General features: G+C 42.5%; 2 protein-coding genes across 5 annotated transcripts in view; one reads left to right on the top strand and one right to left on the bottom strand.

Annotated features, from left to right (window-relative positions):
* Positions 1 to 9,167, bottom strand: part of rcor2 (REST corepressor 2) — a 69,375-nt gene extending 60,208 nt beyond the window's left edge. For both annotated transcript variants that reach the window (XM_072551207.1, XM_072551208.1), the window contains exon 1: positions 9,096 to 9,167. The gene's annotated coding sequence lies outside the window, so the exon portion shown is untranslated. The remainder of the gene's footprint in view (positions 1 to 9,095) is intronic.
* naa40 (N-alpha-acetyltransferase 40, NatD catalytic subunit) lies at positions 9,150 to 22,037 on the top strand. 3 transcript variants are annotated; one of them, XM_072551213.1, is made up of 8 exons: positions 9,150 to 9,233; positions 9,659 to 9,754; positions 10,754 to 10,806; positions 14,792 to 14,887; positions 15,637 to 15,798; positions 16,325 to 16,408; positions 16,707 to 16,827; positions 20,692 to 20,818. In XM_072551213.1, the coding sequence occupies exons 1-7, from the start codon at positions 9,228 to 9,230 to the stop codon at positions 16,807 to 16,809; spliced, it is 600 nt and encodes a 199-aa protein (XP_072407314.1). In that variant the 5' UTR covers positions 9,150 to 9,227; the 3' UTR covers positions 16,810 to 16,827; positions 20,692 to 20,818. The 3 variants fall into 3 exon arrangements, with proteins under 3 accessions (XP_072407314.1, XP_072407312.1, XP_072407313.1); XM_072551211.1 differs by lacking the exon at positions 16,707 to 16,827 and adding an exon at positions 16,877 to 16,954 and having other exon boundaries at positions 9,151 to 9,233; positions 20,692 to 22,037; XM_072551212.1 differs by lacking the exons at positions 16,325 to 16,408; positions 16,707 to 16,827 and adding an exon at positions 16,877 to 16,954 and having other exon boundaries at positions 9,151 to 9,233; positions 20,692 to 22,037.
* Positions 22,038 to 22,129: the final 92 nt, after the last annotated feature.

Here is a 22,129-nt window from a genome sequence, read left to right as displayed (position 1 = left end):
TGATGTGGAGGTGATGGGTTTGGATGGTGATGGGGAGGTGAGAGGTTTGGATAGTGACGGGAGGTGATGAGCTTGGAAGGTGATGGTGATGGAGAGGCAACAGGTTTGGATGGTGATGGGGAAAGTGAGGGGCTTGGATGGGGATGGGGATAGGGAGGTAAGAAGTTTGGATGGGAATGAGGAGATGAGGATTTGAAACCTGAATACAAGCTGAGGTGACTAGTTGCTGTCAGGGGCAACCATTTAACAGATGCTCTTAATAACTTAGGTGGCAACAAGATGGCTTCTCGATGCAAATAACATGACAAAATGGCTTCTAGGCTGCAAATTGACAATTCTGCGAAAGCTGCATAAAATGGCTTTTAAGTTACTCACTGCTAATTCTGCAATAGCTACATAAGTGACTTACCACAGTCTGCTTCAATAAAGATTAGCAGACAATGTGCCCTTTAAAGCATAAAAATAACTCAACAAGATAAGACATTACTGACCATCCTAACTGACCTTCAAATGCAGGTGCAATAGCTCAGTAAGTGAGATAAGGATGGCCTGAGTGTTGGAAAATAAAGTTGGCTCCCAGGAAGTATCATTGGACTAAGTAACTGTCATAGAGATGTCCAACACGGAAACAGACCCTTTGGTCCAACTCGTTCATGCTGACCAGATATCCTAAATTAATCTAGTCCTATTTAGAGTCATAGAGATTTTTTTTGAGAAGATTTGTAGCTTGGATTGAGGTTCTGGATGGAGGTTTGCCCGCTGAGCTGGAAGGTTCATTTGGGTTTGATGAAACCCAAACATATAAATAGAAAGCAGAAATTATCAGCAGTGCTTCGCCTGAGGCCCACTGAAGATGTTACCTAGTAGGGTGACAAAATGTCTGGAAATGAACCTTCCAGCTCAGCAATCAAACCTACATCCAGAGTCATAGAGATGTACAGCACAGAAACAGACCATTCGGCCCACCTCATCCATGCTGACCCAATCTAGTCCCACCTGCCAGCACCTGGCCCATATCCCTCCAAACCCTTCCTATTCATATACCCATCCAAATGCCTTTTAAATGTTGAAATTATACCAGCCTCCACCACTTCCTCTGGCAGCTCATTCCATAAACGTATCACCCTCTGAGTGAAAAAGTTGCTCCTTAGGCCTCTTTTATATCTGTCCTCTCTCACCCTAATCCTATGCCCTCTAGTTTTGGATTCCCCGACCCCAGGGGAAATACTTTGTCTATTTGTCCTATCTATGCCCTTCATAATTTTATAAACCTCTATAAGGTCAAAGTCTGAGAGAAGATTTGTAGCTCGGGTGCCCGTTGTTCTGGTTCTGTTCACCGAGCTGGGAATTTGTGTTGCAGACGTTTCGTCCCCTGTCTAGGTGACATCCTCAGTGCTTGGGAGCCTCCTGTAAAGCGCTTCTGTGACCTTTCCTCCGGCATTTGTAGTGGTTTGAATCTGCCGCTTCCAGTTGTCAACCGTTTGAAATGGGGATAGGCACAGAAGACTCCTGCACCACCTACCTACCTCTCTTACCTTTCCTGGAGTTAACCCATCTATGCAACTGTATCTAAGACTTTCCCCCCTTCCTGTCATCCATCAATTCCCCTTGCTCCTGTAAATTCCTCATTGCCTCTAACAGCCTCTCCAACTGATCCATTCGATCTGATAGGATTCGCAACCAACAGCATTCATTGCAGATAACCTGTAAACTCAGTAACCCGTAAACTCTCCCTAAGCTCCCACATCCAACAAGAAGAGCATATCAATGTGGGCAGCACGATGGCTCAGTGGTTAGCACTGCTGCCTCACAGCACTAGGGTCCCAGGTTTGATTCCAGCCTCGGGTGACTGTGTGGAGTTTGCACATTTTCCCCGTGTCTGCGTGCGTTTTCTCCGGGTGTTCCAGTTTCTTCCCACAAACCAAAGATGTGCAAATCAGGTGAATTAGCCATGCTAAATTACCCATAGTGTTAGGTGCATTAGTCAGAGGGGAACTGGGTCTGGGTGGGTTACTCTTCGGAGGGTCGGTATGGACTGGTTGGGCCGTAGGGCCTGTTTCCACACTGTAGGGAATCTAAACTAATCTAGTAATGGCCATTTTTGCTTCTTTCAATCTACATACCCAGAAAATAGCACTGTCTTATTCCTGTACAAAACACTGCTCCAGATTAAATTAATACTTATGGCTTATATTTTAAGTTTAATCAAGAGACATAGCTCAATAAGACATATAATCAAGAAAGATCCCACTTTACTTACTACTATAGACTTATCTACTTCTGTGCTGTGACCTCACCCAGACAGGTTCCTCCAAGATCAGTTGTGAATTTCAGTTTTTTAATTTTCCCAGACATAGTCTGATGTCCAGCGATACATTAATTCAACAGCAAAGGCAGTAACTGCTAACTCTGTCAGTTAGCAATGTGAGTTTCTTTCTCTCTCCTGCACTGACCTCACCATGTGCTTCCTTTGTTTGTTCTTCTCTCTTTTAAAAGTGCTGTTGTTTTGACTATTTTTTTCTCCAAAGTTCCAAAACAATGCAACAGCATATAAAACAGTAATTGCTGCTCCTGGAATTCGAGGAAATCACCTCCAAACCCTAAAATACCTCAAAAAAGGAGCTACTGTTACAGCCAGAAATTTTTCCCGTCCTCCATCTTGGATTACCCAGAATCCTGTACCAGCATTTGGCCCATCTCTCTAAACCCTTCTTATTCATATACCCTTCCAGATGTCTTTTAAATGTTGTAATTGTACCAGCCTTCACAACTTCTTCTGGCAGCTCATTCCATACATGCACCACACTTCACAAGAAAAAGTTGCCTCTTAGGTACCTTTTAAATCTTTCCCCTCTTACCTAAACCTATGCCCTCTAATTCTAGATTCTCCCACCCCAGGGAAAAGACCTTATCTTTTTACACTATCCATGCCTCCCATGATTTTATAAACCTCTATAAGGTCACCCCTTAGCTTCCTATACTCCTGGGACCATCCATGAGTTTACTGAACCTTTTGCATTGGGGCATCCACTTGCATAGGTCTAAACTCTTGGCATTGATCGCTATGCATTTGAGAAAATTCTGCCATTTCTGAAACAAACCTAAACCAAATACCTTAATGAGAAACAGGTGATGTGCCAACTAGGTTCCTGTATGAAACTGCTTCCTGTTGTGCTATACCCAGCAGAGGTTAATGTTTTCAGCAACACAGGAGCAGAATCAAGCCTGTCAACTCCTCAAACCTGCTGAGCCATTCAAAATCATGACTTATTGTCTACCTTGATGCTATATTCCCAAGGGATTCCTATATGCCTTGAAATCATGAGTAACTACAAATCTATTAATCTCTATCTTGAAATCACCAAATGATGGAGCTTCCACAACCCTCCAAGGAAAAGAATTCCAAAGATTTATCACCCTCTGAGCGAAGTTGGTCCCACTCATCCCACTCATAAATGGTCTGCCCCCTTACTATGACACTATCCCCTGACTAGATACCACAGCCAGGGAAAATATTATTTCTGCATTTACTCTGTCAATCTCTGTCAAGAGTTTTGTAAGTTTCTAAGAGACTGCCTTGTTTCTCAAAACACCAGAGTGTACAGGTGCAAGTTCCTTAACAGGACAGTACCATCATCCCAGGGAAACACAGGATATCTTTCCTTAGGCAAGGAGAGTAGAATAGTACACAATACTCAGAAGCAGTGTCACCTTGTATTTGTAGTAAGATACTTTTACTCCTATACTCAAATAACATTGTGATGCAGGCCAATATACCTTTGTGTCTTCCTAATTGTTTCCTGCACCTGCATGTTAGCTTTCGTGACTCATTAAAGATAAGTCCCTTTAGACATCCATACTTCCTAAATACTTATTTAAAAAATACATTTCTGTTTTCTCTACCAAAGTTGATAACCTCACCTTTTACCACATTATATTCCATTTGCCATATTCCTGTCCATTCACTGACCCTATCCAAAACCCCTTGAAACCTCTCTGCAGCCTCATCATAACTTTGATTCCCTTGTGGCATTATTGCTAATTTACTAATCTAGAGAACAAAAAGATTTCTGTTTCTGTTTGAGATTTCCAGAGAACTGCAGATGCTGGAAATGTGAACAGAATCAGAAATGTCAGGAGTACCTCAGTCGATCTGGCAGCATCTATGGAGAAAAAACAGACCCAACCTTTCAGGTCCAGTGACCCTTTTTCAGTACAAAGATAGCTTACTGAGGTTTTCTAACAATTTCTGTTTTTGTATTAATGCAGAGACGCAGGTAATGTTGTGGGGATTCGGGTTCAAATTCCCCTACAACAGATTGTAGTATTTGAATTCACTAAAAATCTGGAATAAAAAGCCCATGGTGAACATGAAACTGCTGTTGACTGTCAGGAAAACCCATCTGTTTCATTCATGCCGTTTGGGAAAGGACAAAGTCAGCAGTCACATGACAACAAGTTATGGTCCAACAGATTTATTTAAATCACAAGCTTTCAGAATGCTGCTCATCATCTTATGATGGCACAACATTCAGCACCATTCACAATTTCTCAGATATCCAAGCAGTCTGTGTTCAAAAGTATCAAGGCTCGGACAATGTCCAGAATTGGACTGTCAACTAGAAAGTAATATTCATGACACACAAGTGTAATAACAGAGAGTCTCACCATTAGCTCTTAATATTTTACCTACATTACAATTCTACATGCCCTTGCATCTACATTCAAAAGGGGTTATCACTGATCAGAAATTGAACCAGCCAGTTAAATACTGTGGCTAAAAGAGGATGCTAGAGATTAAGAATTCTGCAGAAAGTAACTGATGTCTCATTCTGTCCACCATCTACAGCTCACGAAGCAAGGAATACTCTTCCACTTGCCAGATGACTGTAATTCCTACTACAGTCAAGAAGCTGAGCATCATGCAGGACAAGACAGCCCATTTGATTGGCAATCATTTCCCATCTTTAACATGCACTTCCTTCACTATCAGAGTACAGTGGCATCAATAAGAACCATTTACAAGATATACTGCAGTAAATCACCAAGGCTGCTTTCAACAGCAACTTACAGGCGATGCGATGTCAATCACCGAGAAGGACAAGGACAACAGACGCTTGGGAACACCATGCATGTTTCCGTCTGAGACACACACCACCCTGACTTGGAACTGTATCAACATTTGGGGAACTAGAATGTCAACTAAATTCACTATCACTGCGTGAAAATTCTGAAACTCCCTCCCTAACAGCACTGAGTGTACATCAACACCCAAAAGATTGCAAGTGGTTCAATAAAGTAGATCAGTGCCATCTCCTCAGAAGCAATTTGGGAATTAGGAGCAGATGACAAATGTCTAATTTTCCAGTAACACTTGCTAACTATAAAAGAGTTTTTTTTTTAATTTTTAAAAGATGGTTCAGGAGGATCAGATATCAGGACATGAGATTAGGCATGATATAACTACTTAAAATAGCAAAACTATTAAAGCAATCAAAGAAGATAATGCCCTTGAAATATATGAATTTTAAAAGTATCTCAAGAAGAAATATAGAAGCAATATTACACACAGAGAAGGTTGCAGTATAGAGTTAGATAGATAACAACATATTTAAGAAGGAATATAGTGCATAACATAGGAACTATCAAGCAGCTTAAATATTGATGGTGGGGAAAATAATGAAATCCCTGCTAAAGAAAAATGCATAAAAGTATCCAAAACAAGTTTTCAAAATGTCAGGTCTCATTTGTTCAACCTTACTGAACTCTTTGAAGCGGTAACAAAGGGTAGACAAGGGTAATGCAATAAAGGTAATCTGTGTTTCCAAAAAGCCATCGAAACTGAAAATGTAGATTGACAGATTTTTGTTTACCAAAAGTATGGGGCAATGATGGGGATATGGGATCAAGTTGCTGATCAACTGTAATCTCATTTGTAATCTACAGTTGACCACTATTGTTTACAATACATATTAATGATTTAGACTTCTGAATCAAAAACAGTTTCTAAATTTGAGATTGATGTAGGAATTTGAATTCATTAAAGGAAAAGAACAAAAACACTGTGGCTAATTTCTGGATGGATAGAATTGAAAAGTCGGTACGTTACACTGAGCTTATTAGAGCACAGTTGGAATGCTATACTGTATACAGCTCAGGTCACCTTTTAATAAAAGAGTTACAGAAGCACTGGAAAAGATTTTAAAAATTGCATGGATGGTATTGGAACAAAAGGTGAAATCTTGAAGATGCTAAACAGGCTAGATAAGCATTCTCATGTAATGTCTATTGTAAATACCAGGAGTATTACAAACAAAAGCAGAAACTGCAGCTGAAACTCAGTAGGTCTGGCAGCAGCTATGAGAAGAAAGCAGAGTTAACGTTCTGAGTCCAGTGACTTTTCATCAGAACTGAGAGCGGTGAGGAAAATGGTGTATTTATACTGAAGATGAGATTGAGGGAGTGATTAGATTAGATTCCCTACAATGTGGAACCCGGCCCTTCGGCCAACAAGTTCACACCGACCCTCCGAAGAGCAACCCATCCAGACACATTCCCCTACATTTACCCCTAACACTATGAGCAATTTAGCTTATCCAATTCACCAAACCTGCACATCTTTGGACTGTGGGAGGAAACCAGAACACCCAGAGAAAGCCCACGCAGACACAGGGAGAAGGTGCAAACTCGACACAGACAGATGCCCGAAGTGGGAATTGAACCCGGGTCCCTGGCGCTGTGAGGCAGCAGTGCTAACCACTGAGCCACCGTGCTGTGGGAGGAGAGGTGATCGGATACTTAGAGATGTAGCCCAGAGAAATAGAGACGTGAAAGGGATAGGCAGACAAAGGGATTATTGATAACAGGCTAGAACAGAGGGAATAAATGATAATGAGAGCTGAAAGTAGCAGAGAAAGATTGGCTGTAATGGATCTGGGTCAACCCATCTCATGTATTTCAGCTCCCATCCCTTCTCTCCCCTCCTACAACAACAGCTTTCACATTTAAAGGATTATAAGCTGCCATTTCCACCACCTCTAGCAGGATTTTGCAACCTGACATATATTTCCTTCCCCTCCTATGTCAGCATTCTGCAGGGACTGTTCCCTCCAGGACATCCTAGTCCAATATTCCTCCAATCCCAACACCTCCGCACATCCCCAGAGAACCTTCTTACGTAATTGCAGAAGGTATGACTTGCCAATTTGCCTCTTCCCTCTTCACTATCCCAGACATACCTTCCAGGTGCAGCAGTGATTTACTGCACTTCATTCAATCTAATCTACTGTATTCACTGTTGATAATGAGGTCTCCTCTTCTGGAGAGACAGAATAAAGACTGGGTGATAACTTTGTAGAACACCTACATTCAGTCTGCAAAAATGACCCCAAGCTTCCAGTTAAATACCACTTCAACACACCATCATGTTCCCATGCCAACATTTCTGTTGCAGACATGCTGCAGTGTTCCAGTGATCGTCAGTACAAGTTCGAAAACAGTATCTCATTTTCCGGTTGGGTTCCTGCGGCCTCTGGGACTCAACATTGAAGTCAAGAACTTTAGAGCCTACTTCTGCCCTTACATGTTTCTTGCCCAGCCCCACACCTTGATTCTGTCTTTACATGGGTTGCTTTCATCACAGCCTATCCATTCTTTCCTTTCTCTCAGTTCTCGTTATCCCTTATTCAGCTTCTCTTTTGTGCTGACATACTATCAATACTCTAGTCCCCTCATCTGCCTACCACTCTCAAGTTTTTCTCTCACTTTCTCTCTGGGGTCCATCTCCACATATCTGCCCATTTCCCATAGAGTCATTCAGCATGAAAACTGACCCTTTGGTCCAACTTGTTCATGCCGACCAAGTTTCCCAAACTAAACTAGTCACATTTGACTGTGTTTAGCCCATATCCAAACCTTGGAGATAGTGAGGACTGCAGATGCTGGGAAGACAATTGATAAAACATGGAGCTGGAAAAAGCACAGCAGGTCAAGCAACATCACGATGAAGTCCTGATGAAAGGTCCTGCCCGAAACATTGACTCTCCTACTTCTCTGATGCTGCTTGACCTGCTGTACTTTTTCCAGCTTCACATTTTATTGCCCCATAGCTGAACCTTTCCTAATGAAGTACCTGTTTAAATGTTATAACTGTACTTGTATGTACCACTTCCGCTGGCAGTTCATTCCACATATGCTCCACCCTCTATGTGAAAAAGTTGTCTCTCAGGTTCTCTTTAAATCTTTCTTCTCTCACTTTAAAAATATTCCCTATAGTTTTGAACTCCAGTATCCTAAGAAAAATCTTTAGTTGCTAAGAATCGAAACGTTAACTGCTTTCTTTCTTCCCACAGATGCTGCCAGACCAGCTGAATTTCAAAAGCAATTTCTGTTTTTGTTTCAGATCTCCAGCATCCTCAGTTCTTTGTTTTATTTAAGGTCATTACAATTGTATTGAGGCACCTAAGAGATGGAGCATGCTGTACAGATTGGTTGAATCTCATTGCACTCTGTACTTTCCAAGCTAAAATGTTTTATAATGTATTTTTATAAATGTCATGCGTAAAGTACATCCGTGGGGTGGGAGTGTGGAGAAGCTGTCTCTCCTTTCCCAGCTGAAGGATGGTCACAAATAAATCTTTGAAGTTATGAAAGGCTCTTTATAACAAAGAAAGTGAGGAAGGAACCAGGACGGGATGGGAAGCAGTCACGATTAGATCAAATGGGGGGGGGGGGGGGAACCGAGGAGAAACTTCTTCGTCTGAAGAGCGGAATGTGGAACTCGCTCCTACAAGGAGGGGACAAAGTGAATCATGTCGTACTCTTTAAAGGGGGACGCTGGTTAAACAGATGAGAGGGTGTTGGGGAGCTGCTATGGGGCAGAACCACTGGCCTAGAGCTAGTGGGCGGATTGGTCTGTTTCTGCACTGAAAATTCATGGGGTTAACGTCAACAAAGCTCGATCCGACATTCAAAGCTAACCAGCCAGAAGTTGTGGATCATTCAGGACGAAGAGTCCTTTAGCTCAGTGAAAGACTGACTCCAGAGCTTCCTGAAGCTGCTAAACGGTAACCGAATGCTCCAATTTACACAATTACCTGCCAATGTCCGACTTAGCGAATCCTCAACTCCCAGCTGCTCCTGGGACCGAGCGGAAGGTGTAAAGGGACGGACCGGAAGAAGCAAAATTTGATTTCCGTCTGATTCTGAACAGCGCCGTCAGGAAAAACATGGGGGTGAGGGAAAGAGGGATGAGAAAGAAAGGGTGTGAGCGAAGACGCGAAAGAGAATGAAAGAGAGAGGGATAATTTGGATGGGAGGGTGGCCGCGGGGGGAAGATTGGTGAGAGGATGGGGTTGGCAGGGAGGATGGCAGCAAAGGGGGAAAATTGAATGGGGGGGGGGATTTGCTTTATCTGTCAGAAAAGGAAGAGGGTGTAGTGAGAAAGGGGAGACTGTGCTGGGAGTTTGTTGAAGCGTTATTTGCAGAGATAAGAAATACGATGTCGATCTACATAGATGTCTCAGGCACTTACTGCTAATGCGGGTTGTTGGTCCTGACTGACTGACTGGTTGGTTGATTGATTGATTGATCGATCGATCGATCGATCGATATCTGCTTTCCTGAGAAGTGATTTGAGTTCTGGATATTGATTTTCTAGAGAAAGTCATCTAAAGCCAAGGAGAAGAAGCAAAGAAGACTGGAGGAAAGAGCAGCAATGGATGCTGTCTGTGCAAAAGTTGAAACAGCAAACAAGGTAAAATAGTTTAGGGATGTGATAGGGAGCAAGTGAGGGCAAGTGCAGGCTGCCTGCAGACCCTCTGGTGGAGGAAGGAGTGGATTGAGAGCTGGGGAGGTTTGAGCAAGCTGGGATTGTGCGTGCAGGTGGGGTGGGGGAGTTCTGGGGGAGGCTGAGTTTCCAGGAAAGCCGTCTGAGGGGTTGCTGTGTGAGGGAAGACACTTGGTATTCAGAGAGATGGGCTGAGGGGTGAGCAGATGGGTAGCAGCTGTTGTTTGGGATAAACAGAGTTAGGGTTTGAGGGATGGTGAGGGACTGAAGGAGTGGATTTACAAGCTTAAATGATGTTGAGGTTCAAGGGGACAGCTGCGGGGTTGAGTACCAGAGATGGATAATGGGTTTAGGGCAGAGAGTCATTAAGTTCAGTTAGAGGTTGTTGGGCATAGGGTTTAGGACTCAGGATCTGGCTCCATTGCAGAAGAGGAGGCTGGGTTTGGGGAGGGGCTGGTGTTGGGATTGGGGGAATAGTCCCACATGGCCAAGTGCTGCCAAAAAGGAATTACTGGAGTAATTTGCCCAAGATTTCTCCAGCTCCTATGAGTACAGGTGACAAAAGAGAGGCCAGATTGCAAGCTGCTTTAAATTTATTTCTGTTTTGAAGTACACATCTTGGTTCTAGGACGGGGAGGGGAAAGCCAAGAGGCTACCTGATGATCACCATCCAATTAATGCTGCTACTGGACATGCTTATGGGTGTTGGGTTGGGATATGGTGGGGCTGAGGTTTAGGTCATGATCTTTCATCAGAATGTTGATTGCAGACCTGAAACATTAGGTGTTTCTCTTTCTAGATGCCACACCTAACTATTTCAAGTATTTTCTGTTTTTACTTTACATATTTAGCATTCAAACTATATTGGTCTTACTTGCCAACATGGGTTTGGAAGGGATAACGCATGATTTGTGTTGTTTAAAGAAATTTAAATTAAATGCAACTTTTTCTCTTTTATATTTTAAGCTCACTGATCCATTAGCATCTTTTCCTTCCTTCAAAAAATATGACAGAAATGGGTAAGTATCATTTCTTGTAACTTCCCTCCCCTCAGTTTGTTAATACGCATTATCTCTCCTACCCAAGGACTAACATTGGACGTGACAGCAGGAACATTTCATGCAGCCCTTCAAGCTATTCTTCCTTCCAGTAAAATATTGATTCATCTGGTCATGGTCACTCCACCTCTTTGGTTTCCCCAAAACCTCATCAACCCTTGACTCCCTTAGCGAGTTTTGAGAAGATTTGTAGTTTAGGTTGAGGTTTTGGATGTAGGTTTGCTCGCTGAGCTACAAGGTTAATTTCCTGACGTTTCGTTACCCTACTAGATAACATCTTCAGTGGACCTCCAAACACTATATTGGACAAACAGGCAGGAAACTAGCCACCAGGATACATGAACACCAACTACCCACAAAAAGACATGACACCCTCTCTCTAGTATCCTCATATATGGATGAGGAAGGACACCACTTCGACAGGGACAACACATCTATTCTAGGACAAGCCAAACAAAGACACACACAAGAATTCCTAGAAACATAGCATTCCAACCAAAACTCTATCAACAAACACATCGAGTTAGACCCCATCTACCACACCCTGAGAAAAAGAACAGGAAGTGACTTCACCACAGGAAATGACAGCACCAACCCAAAGAAACCCAAACATATAAATAGAAAGCAGGAATTTTCAGCATTGTTTCACCTCATCTGTACTGTAAAGTTCTATGCTCTCGCTTAAATAAGTGACCCCTTATTTGTAAATTATGATACCTCATTCTAGATTCTCCCATGAGAGGAAACATCCTTACTGCACCCACCCACTAAGTCTCCTTAGGATCTTGTATATTTCAATTATGTCACCTCTGACTCTTCTAAATTCCAGAAGAGAGAGATTTCATAATGCAGTCTGCTCATTGCAGGTATTAGTCTATTAAACCTTCTTTGAATTGTTTCCAATACATTAACATCAATAAATATTGTGACCAGTACTCCAGATGTAATCTCACCAATGCCCTTCTAACCAAAGCAATAACCTTCCTACTTTTGCAATCAATCCCCCTCACAATAGACCATAACATTTCATTAGATTTCCTGATTAATGGCTGTACCTGCATACTAATCTTCTATAATTCACATAATAGGACACCCAGAGCTCTGCAACCTCTGACCATTTAGATAATGTTTCTTTTTTTTTATTTCCTTGTGCCAAAATGGACAATTTCACACTTTCCCACATTGCACTCCTTTATCAGAGCATTGCCAACTCGGTTAATCTAGCTCTATCCCTTTGTCGGCTCCTAGTGTCCTCTTCACAGATCACTTGCCTATTTTGTGTCATCAGCAAATTTAGCTCCCTTCATGGCTATCTCAAAACTCGACATGTCAACACCAATCCCTCTGATGGATGCTGGCCAGGAAGGTCAGTTAGCATCTGAAGAAAGAACGAATAAGTTATTGCTTCAGTTGGATAGACCTTGTTTGGTCCCTTCATCCAAATCGTTTATATAAACTGTAAAAATAAAAGTTAAGGCCCCAGCACTGACCCCAGTGGTACAATGCACGTGACATCTTTCCAGCCTGCAAATGCCCCATGCATTGTTTCCTGTTAACAAACCAATCTTCTATCCATACCAATGTGTTAGTCCCAAAACCATGAGCTTTTATTCTCTACAATGATCTTTGAAGTGGCATCATAGCAAGTGTCTTCTGGAAATCTAAGTACAATACATCCACTGGATCATCTTTATCTACAGCACTAGTTACTTCAAAGAACTCCAATAAATTATTTGAACATAATCTCCCTTTGACAAACCATTTTGGCTCTGTCTGAATACCTTGAACTCATCCAAATGTCCAATTTTAACATAGTTTCTAACATTTTCCTTTTATGGATATTATAACTGGCCTGTAGTGTCCTGATTTTCTTTTCCTGCTCTTCCCTTTTGGAATAAAAGAATTATATTAGCAACTTTTCATAGAAACCCTACATTCCTGAAGAAGGGCTTATGCCCGAAACGTTGATTTTCCTGCTCCTTGGATGCTGTCTGGCCTGCTGTGTTTTTCCAGCACCACATTTTTCAACCCATAAAAACCCTACAATGCAGGAAGAGGCCATTTGGCCCACTGACCCTCCAAACAGCATTCCATCCACCCCCCCCCGCCCCCAATCCCCCAATCTCCCCACACTGACCCCTGCTATCCAGGTGCACTTTCATAGGTCAGTAGTTGTCATGTCTCCTCAAAATCAGGTCAAGTATTGCCTGCTGTCAGGTTGGTGCCATAACATGCTGGTCTAAGATATTGTTCCAAAAACATTTAATTAATTTATCATTAAACTACTTTATACTGGAAAAATTAGATTGTTTAAAAATAGGTTAAATTCTCCCATGATTCTGGATGTAGGTTTGCTCACTGAGCTGGAAGGTTTATTTTCAGACATTTCATCACCATACTAGATAACATCAGTGAGCCTCTGGACAAAGCACTGCTGATGTTTCCTGCTTTCTATTTATATGTTTGGATTTCCTTGGGTTGGTGATGTCATTTCCTGTGGCATTGTCATTTCCTGTTCTTTTTCTCAGGGATGGTAAATGGGGTCCAAGTCAATGTCTTTGTTGATAGAGTTCCGGTTGGAATGCCATGCCTCTAGGAATTCTCGTGCGAGTCTCTGTTTGCTTATCCTAGGATAGATGTGTTGTCCCAGTTGAAGTGGTATCCTTCCTTATCTGTATGTAAGGATGCTAGTGAGAGAGGGTCATGTTTTGTGTTCATGTTCATGCATCCTGATGGCTAGTTTTCTACCTGTTTGTCCAATGTAGTGTTTGTTACAGTTCTTGCACAGTCTTTTGTAAATGACACTAGTTTTGCTTGTTGTCTGTATAGAGTCTTTCAAGTTCATTAGCTGCTTGTTCTAGTGTGTTGGTGGATTTGTGGGCTACCATGATGCCAAGGGGTCTGAGTAGTCTGGCAGTCATTTCGGAGCTTCTTTGGGTTTGTCGCTGGGAAATCGGCAGACTGTGTGTTCATTGGGTACCTGTTCATTTTGAATTCACTGTATAGGTGATTTTCCTCTGCTCCGTGTAGTTCCTCTGTGCTGCAGTGTGTGGTGGATCATTGAAATAATGTTCTATTGCAGCTTCGTTTGTGAATGTTGGGATGATTGCTTCTGTAGTTCAATATTTGGTCCGTATGTGTTGTTTTCCTGTAGACGCTGGTTTGAACTTCCCCATTAGCTGTTCGCTCTACTGTGATGTCTAAGAATGGTAGTTTGTTGTTTTCCTCCTCTTTAGTGAATTTTATGCCAGTAAGGGTATTATTGATGGTCTTGAAAGTTTTCTCTAATTTGTTTTGTTTAGTGATGACAAAGATGTCATCCATGTAGCGGACCCAAAGTTTGGGTTGGATGGTTGGCTGAGCTGTTTGTTCCAGCCTCTGTATTACTGTCTCTGCTAAGAACCCTGAGATCGGACATCACCAACCCAAGGAAATCCAAACATTATAAATAGAAAGCAGGAAACATCAGCAATGCTTCGTCCGGAGGGTCACTGAAGATATTACCGAGTATGGTGACAAAACATCTGAAAATGAACCTTCCAGCTCGGCGAGCAAACCTACATTCAGAACCTCAACCTGAGTGACAAATCTTCTCAAAACATGCTATCTCCCATGATAATTGCTACACCTTATTGACAAGCACTCATTATTTCGTCCTTGATAACAGTAATCACATGGTAGAGCAGGTTAAGGGGTCTATACACAGCTTCCACAAGTGACCTCTTGCCCTTTTCATCCTCATCTCTATTGCTTCTATATACGGGTTTCCTGAATTTAGATCATCCCTTTCTCAATTGTACTAATTTAATCTTTAATTATCTCTCCTAGCTTCCTTAATGTCACATACCTTTGAATATTCAGGTCCCAATCAATGTCATCCTGCAGATGTTTCTCTGTTTTGGCTACTAGATTATATTATATATCTCAATCTCTTTCTTCTACCTAGAATGAACATAGTGATAGAGTGTAAAAGAGTAACAGACTTGGACCCCAGCACTCTGGACTGGGCAGTGGAACTGACCAAGACGAACATGCAGACCATGTGAGTGAGCCACCGGTTTGCATGCACCACTGGATGAGGGAATAGAAAGTGGAGATATCAGAGGAACTGTAGGTAATACTTTCATGCCACCCCACAGTAATTAAGCACTGACTGTCAGGGTTAGGTGGGTACCTGATGGTTGAGTTCAGTGATGCAAAATTACAGAGAGGTGTTGTGTGTCTGTATTCAAAACTAATGTATATTGGAGAGTTGAGGCACACCCTTTCTTGCACTGTTCTTAGCCCAGAATCTCGAATCCACTGTACTAACATTAAAGAATTCATATTGGCCCTAGGACACTTAGAAGAACTCCTCCCTCCACTTTTCCAGAAATGGCAATCGGATCCTATACACCCACCTAAGAGCAGAAACAGGATCTGAATGTGTCACCTGAAAGATGGTACCTCTGATAATGCAGTTCTGTCTCAGTAATGGCACCAGAAATGTTGACTTGGGTTATCTGTACAAGTGACTGGAAGGAGACTCAAAACCAGAACCTTGAGTGATGATTGTGCTACCTTTAGCAATGGAGTTCTATTCTCTCTCTCTCCTAATCTGCTGCTCCTGCTACGTGTTTCTTGTGAGGAAAGTCAAAGGCAACGATGTTACGGGGAGTTAATAGCAGTAACAAGATAGGATCCTGGGTGTAGGAAAGCAGGTGTGGCTGAGCTGGGGATAGGGTTTGTTACCTGATGTAGTTATACCAAAAGCTTTGCAGATTGCTTCAGCCTTTTACTCTCTTCTGTTAGGTATGAGCAAAGTGAGTGGGGCTGGAAAGATCGGGAGAAGAAGGAAGAGATGACAGATGAACGAGCGTGGTACCTGGTTGCACGGGAAGGAGACAGTGCGGTGCCAGCAGCTTTCTCACATTTCCGATTTGATGTGGAGTGTGGGGAGGAAGTACTGTACTGGTATTCTTGCGTTATACTTAATGATTCCCCGCAGAGGGTGGCAGCTCCAATCGTGCACGAGTCTTGGCGGGAAGGGAGGCCGCACATGGGTGGCGAGGCCAATGGCGAGCTCCTGATGTAAAACTGCTGATGACAGGAAGCAAAGTACTGGTGCCCACGGAGTCTGTGGCGCGGAAATGACCTGACTGACTGTGATTTAAGGTGACTCAGCTTTCCATCACAGTGAGTGTTCTGTCCTCTGTACCCTCAACCAACCTTGGGAGCCATTCTCCCTAACCCATTCATGTGCCACATTCATTGTGTGCAGACCTTGATGGCGAGTTTTGAAACATTGTTTGATAAGGAGAGGGGCGCATGATGGCCAACTCCTGATTCTGGCCCACCGCCAAATAGAGTAAAGTTCTGTCTATAATGTCCCATCAAACACTTCTCATTGAGACAGGGAGCCTTGAAATGGGTTGAACATGTGTTATAAAGTCAGTGTCAACTCTGAATAATAACCTGAAAAGTTTGTCTTGTGTTGCAGTTATGAGGTTCAGCTGGAGAGTCGGGTGAGGAGAAAAGGGTTGGGCAAATTCTTAATGCAGATTCTACAGCTTTTAGCAAACAGGTAAAGAGGTTGTGGATATTCTAAAGATAGTAAATTTGCCTCCCCATTCTCTCCCTAATGCTGGCTGTCTTCTAGTGCTGCATTCAGAGAGCTATTCTTGGTGTGTCAGCCATTGTCAGACAATGTTCTTGAGGCAGAAAAAGCATTTTCCCTGTCCTCTCCTCACATACTCTACCCCAGTCCAAGGTGGAGGCTGTGTTTAGATGTGGGACAAGTTGTTCTGAGCTGGCGTTATTTCTTTATATATTCAAGAGCCTGCAGTTTCTGGTCACAATCTCTCCATCTCCTCTCCCAACAGGTTTCCCCCTGTGAGCAGAGGGATTTGGCAGGCAAGATTGGAAAAGAGCCTGGCAGGAGCATATGGGGAGACTGTGTGTCACCCAGTTAGCAGACACTTATAAAGTGCTCAGAAAATGAGGGTAGGTTCAGTTTGATGAGATTGACTCTTGCTCTGTGCTTTTTCTGCAGTACACAGATGAAGAAAGTGATGTTAACAGTATTTAAGCACAACCATGGAGCTTATCAGTTCTTCAAAGAGGCGATGCAGTAAGTTGTGATCTGGAGTCTGCATTATTATAGGGATGTCTGAGGACACAACAATGAGAGTACATGCACTCACATGCATGCAAATGCTATCTATCATACTTCCACATTCTCAGCATCCTATAGGTAATATTTACGTATCAACCAAGAACTAAAAACACGTTGTCTGGTTAGAACATAGAACATAGAAGAATACAGCGCAGTACAGGCCCTTCGGCCCTCGATGTTGCGCCGATCAAAGCCCACCTAACCTACACTAACCCACTATCCTCCATATACCTATCCAATGCCCGCTTAAATACCCATAAAGAGGGAGAGTCCACTACTGCTACTGGCAGGGCATTCCATGAACTTACGACTCGCTGAGTGAAGAACCTACCCCTAACATCAGTCCTATATCTACCCCCCCTTAATTTAAAGCTATGCCCCCTTGTAATCGCTGACTCCATACGTGGAAAAAGGTTCTCACTGTCAACCCTATCTAACCCCCTAATCATCTTGTACACCTCTATCAAGTCACCCCTAAACCTTCTTTTCTCCAATGAAAACAACCCCAAGTGCCTCAGCCTTTCCTCATAGGATCTTCCTACCATACCAGGCAACATCCTGGTAAACTTCCTCTGCACCCGTTCCAGTGCCGCCACATCCTTCCTATAGTATGGCGACCAAAACTGCACACAATATTCCAGATGCGGCCGCACCAGAGCCTTATACAACTGCAGCATGACCTCAGGACTCCGGAACTCAATTCCTCTACCAATAAAAGCCAGTACGCCATATGCCTTCTTCACTGCACTATTTACCTGGGTGGCAACTTTCAGAGATCTGTGTACATGGACACCAAGATCCCTCTGCTCTTCCACACTACCAAGTAGTCTACCATTAGCCCAATAATCTATCTTTTTATTACTCTTACCAAAGTGAATCACCTCACACTTAGCTACATTGAACTCCATTTGCCACCTTTCTGCCCAGCTCTGCAGCTTCTCTATATCCCGCTGTAACCTGCCATATCCTTCCTCACTGTCTACAACTCCTCCGACTTTCATATCATCCGCAAACTTGCTCACCCAACCTTCTAACCCTTCCTCCAGGTCATTTATAAAAATGACAAACAGCAATGGTCCCAAAACAGATCCTTGCGGAACACCGCTAGTGACGGCACTCCAAGATGAACCTTTGCCATCAACTACTACCCTCTGTCTTCTTCCAGCCAGCCAATTCCTAATCCAAACCTCCAACTCACCCTCAATGCCATATCTCTGTATTTTCTGCAGTAGCCTACCATGGGGGACCTTATCAAACGCCTTACTAAAATCCATATATACCACATCTACCGCTTTCCCCTCATCTACCTCCTTAGTCACCTTCTCAAAGAATTCAATAAGGTTTGTGAGGCACGACCTGCCCTTCACAAAACCATGCTGACTATCCTTGATCACATCATTCTTATCCAGATGTGCATAAATCCTATCCCTTACAATTCTCTCTAAGACTTTGCCCACAACAGAAGTGAGACTCACTGGCCTATAGTTACTAGGATTATCCCTACTCCCCTTCTTGAACAAGGGAACCACGTTTGCTAGCCTCCAGTCCTCTGGCACTACTCCTGTAGACAAAGAGGACACAAAAATCAAGGCCAATGGCTCTGCAATCTCCTCCCTTGCTTCCCGGAGAATCCTAGGATAAATGCCATCAGGCCCAGGGGACTTATCTATTTTCACCCTTGCCAGAATTTCCAACACTTCTTCTCTACATATCTCAAAGCCATCCATTCTACTTATTCGTGCCTCAGTATTCATATCGACAACAATGTCCTGTTCCTGAGTGAATACTGACGAAAAGTATTCATTCAGCGCCTCCCCAATCTCTTCAGCCTCCACACGCAACTTCCCATTACTATCCTTGATTGGACCTATTCCTACCCTAGTCATTCTTTTATTCCTAACATACCTATAGAAAGCCTTAGGGTTTTCCCTAATCCTACCAACTAAGGACCTTTCATGTCCCCTCCTTGCTGCTCTTAGCTGTCTCTTCAGGTCCTTCCGGGCTACCTTATAACTCTCAATCGCCCCTATTGAACCTTCACGCCTCATCTTTACAAAGGTCGCCCTCTTCCATTTAACAAGGGATTCCAACTCCTTATTAAACCACGGCTCCCTCACACGACCCTTTCCTCCCTGCCTGATAGGTACGTACTTATCAAGGACACTCAATAGTTGCTCCTTGAACAAGTTCCACATATCAATTACGCTCTTGCCTTGGAATCTACTTTTCCAATCCACGCATCCTAAGTCATGCCTCAACGCATCATAATTTCCCTGCCCCCAGCTATAACTCTTGCCCTGTAGTACACACTTATCCCTCTCCATCACTAGAGTAAAAATCACCGAATTGTGGTCACTGTCACCAAAGTGCTCACCTACCTCTAGTTCTAATACCTGGCCTGGTTCGTTACCCAGAACCAAATCCAGTATGGCCTCACCTCTTGTTGGCTTATCTACATATTGTGTCAGGAAGCTCTCCTGCACACATTGCACAAACACTGACCCATCTAACGAACTTGAGCTATAGCTTTCCCAATCAATATCAGGAAAGTTAAAGTCTCCCATAACAATCACCCTATTACTGTCACTCTTCTCCTGAATCATCTTCGCAATCCTTTCTTCAACGATTCTAGGACTATTAGGAGGCCTGTAAAAGACTCCTCACAGGGTGACCTCACCTCTCCTATTCCTAACCTCAACCCAAACTACCTCAGATGGCAAATCTTCGTCCATCTTCCTTTCCATTGTTACCTAATGGCTGATTTTTGGAGGGTAAGAAATAGAGAACTGCGGTTGCTGGAAATCAGAAACAAAAACAGACGGGTCTGAAGAAGGGTCACTAGACCCAAAATGTTAATTCTGCTTTCTTTCCATAGATAGTGCCAGACCTGGTGAGTTTTTCCAGCAATATCTGCTGATATTTGGGAGCTTACCACGTGCAAATTGATTGTTGCAGTTCCTACAATGCAATAGCAACAATGCTTCAAAACAGCTTAGTTGGCTGTGAAATATCCTTAAGTTTAAAAGATGCTCTGGAAAAAAAGTCTTTTCCTTACCTGGTCTGGCTGACGTTGACTTCAGTCCCAAGCTGTATGTTTGAAACAATATCCTCATTTTTTAAAACCGGTAGAGGAGGATGTAAATATGTCCTTGTCAGCATTGTCGAAAATCTGAGATTTCTGAAAATAACATTAAATTCAATATTAGGCACAACTTGTCTTAGGCTATAATCTTGCCTACCTAACATCGGTGCAGTTTGACTTTGGGGCAACCATCATGTGTGTGTGTGTGTTTGTTTGTTTTCATTTGTGGGATGAGGGTGTCGCTGACCGGGCCAGCATTTATCACCCATCCCTAGTTTTTAAAGTGGGTCTGGAGTCACATTTCCTTCCCAGTTAGTGAACCAAATGGGTTTTTTCAACAATTGACAATGGATTCATGGTCATCATTAGACTTTTAATTCCAATCCATTTTTCATTTAATTCAAATTCCATCATCAAGGTAGGATTTGAACCCAGTTCCCCAGGACATTATTGGGGTCTCTGGATTAATAGGCCAGTCATAATTCTCACCATGTCATTGCCTCCTTCATTGTAGGATTGCAAAGTAGCAAAAGGGTCTTCAACCTCATGATATCACAAATTAAACTTCTGTTACAGCTGTGTTTGACCTTCCTGACCTTTCAATCCACAGGTTCGATATTGATGAGTCATCTCCTAGTGTCTCTGGGTGCTGTGGAGATGACTGCTCCTACGAGATACTAAGCCGGAGAACCAAATATGGGGAGCACCCACATGGCAGTCCACACTGCGGAGGATGCTGTCATTGAAAGATCAACATTGAGCCCCCATCTCCACCCCTCTAAAATTCCCCTTCCAAACAGATTCACCATAGCATGTGAAAATGGAAACTGAGTTCAATGTACAAGCTATCACAGCGTGTAAATTGTTGGAGAAAGCTTTGCTTGAAAGATTTCTTTCCCAAACATCCACTTATCTATATGTACTGTGAATAAAACCCAGACACACTCTGCCAGCCCCTACAACTCCATAGCTGGCCATTTGGAGCCAAATCTCTTTGCTGTTTACGAGCCAAATGACAGCACGTCCTTCTAAATAGTAAAAGGGCTGTTTCCAACTTTTTTTTAGGAAGCAACTTATTTATATATAAAAATTTTTTTAAATAATTGTCAAGTCTGAACAGAATATCGAACAGAAAAATACTGGAATTGTGGGACTTTTCTCAAGTTCAATTTTTGAATAATCTTTCAGCCAGTTTGAGGACATACTGTATATTATGTCTGTAATATATTTAATAAAACAGTTTTCTTTGAATTTTTTCCATTTTTAATTCCCATACACACTTGTAATGAGAACTGCCTATGTAAACCTGTCACAGGGTAATAACACCCTGCTGTCTGGAGGTACTTAGCATCTGACGACCTTACATTGGTAGTGCCATTGTCCATGTACAGGTAGAAATTTGTAATGGAATTAAGAGCAGAAATGTGGCATTAAAATAGGGTCTAATCTCTAACTGGTCCAGTTATTCCTCTCACTCTTCTTCACCTGAAGTCTGCAATAGCTCCCCATTATCTCTTTTCTAGATTTTAATATAAATAGAAATGAATATGTCCTTCTACTAGTTTTATGTCCGGGTCTGATACCGCTGGCACCAAATTGCAGATTAAATTACCAGGGGTTGTAATGATTGTATGTGACCAAGAAAAAGTTTGAGTACTGTGAATGAGTCTGATGACTATCACCTAGATCTGTTCAGTCAGCTGGTGCACGTCAACCTGGATAAGTATTGTTGGGCTTTGTGTCTTTGTCATAGACAACCAGAAACTGAAATCCAAACCACAAATTGTCCTTTACGTTGCAAACTTCCCTCTGATTATCTTTTCATTTTTGAATCATATCTAATCTACTTGTGCATATTAGGATTTGGTCCTCGAAACAGGATGCATCCAAACAAACTTTGTACTATGGGGTTGTGGGCCTTGTTTTTAATATATTCAATAAATCTTTTTTACTGTTTTTATTCTCTTTCATTTTGTTCCTTACCATTTCTTGCCTTTTGGTTTCATTTTTTTTCCTGATAAAGGAAGCAGGTAGTTTTGTGTCTGTAA

This window comes from Chiloscyllium punctatum, chromosome 31, assembly GCF_047496795.1.
Source record: "Chiloscyllium punctatum isolate Juve2018m chromosome 31, sChiPun1.3, whole genome shotgun sequence".
Lineage (NCBI taxonomy): Eukaryota > Metazoa > Chordata > Chondrichthyes > Orectolobiformes > Hemiscylliidae > Chiloscyllium > Chiloscyllium punctatum.
The sequence above is the reverse complement of the archived record's forward strand: the minus strand, read 5'-3'. Positions and strand labels throughout refer to the sequence as shown.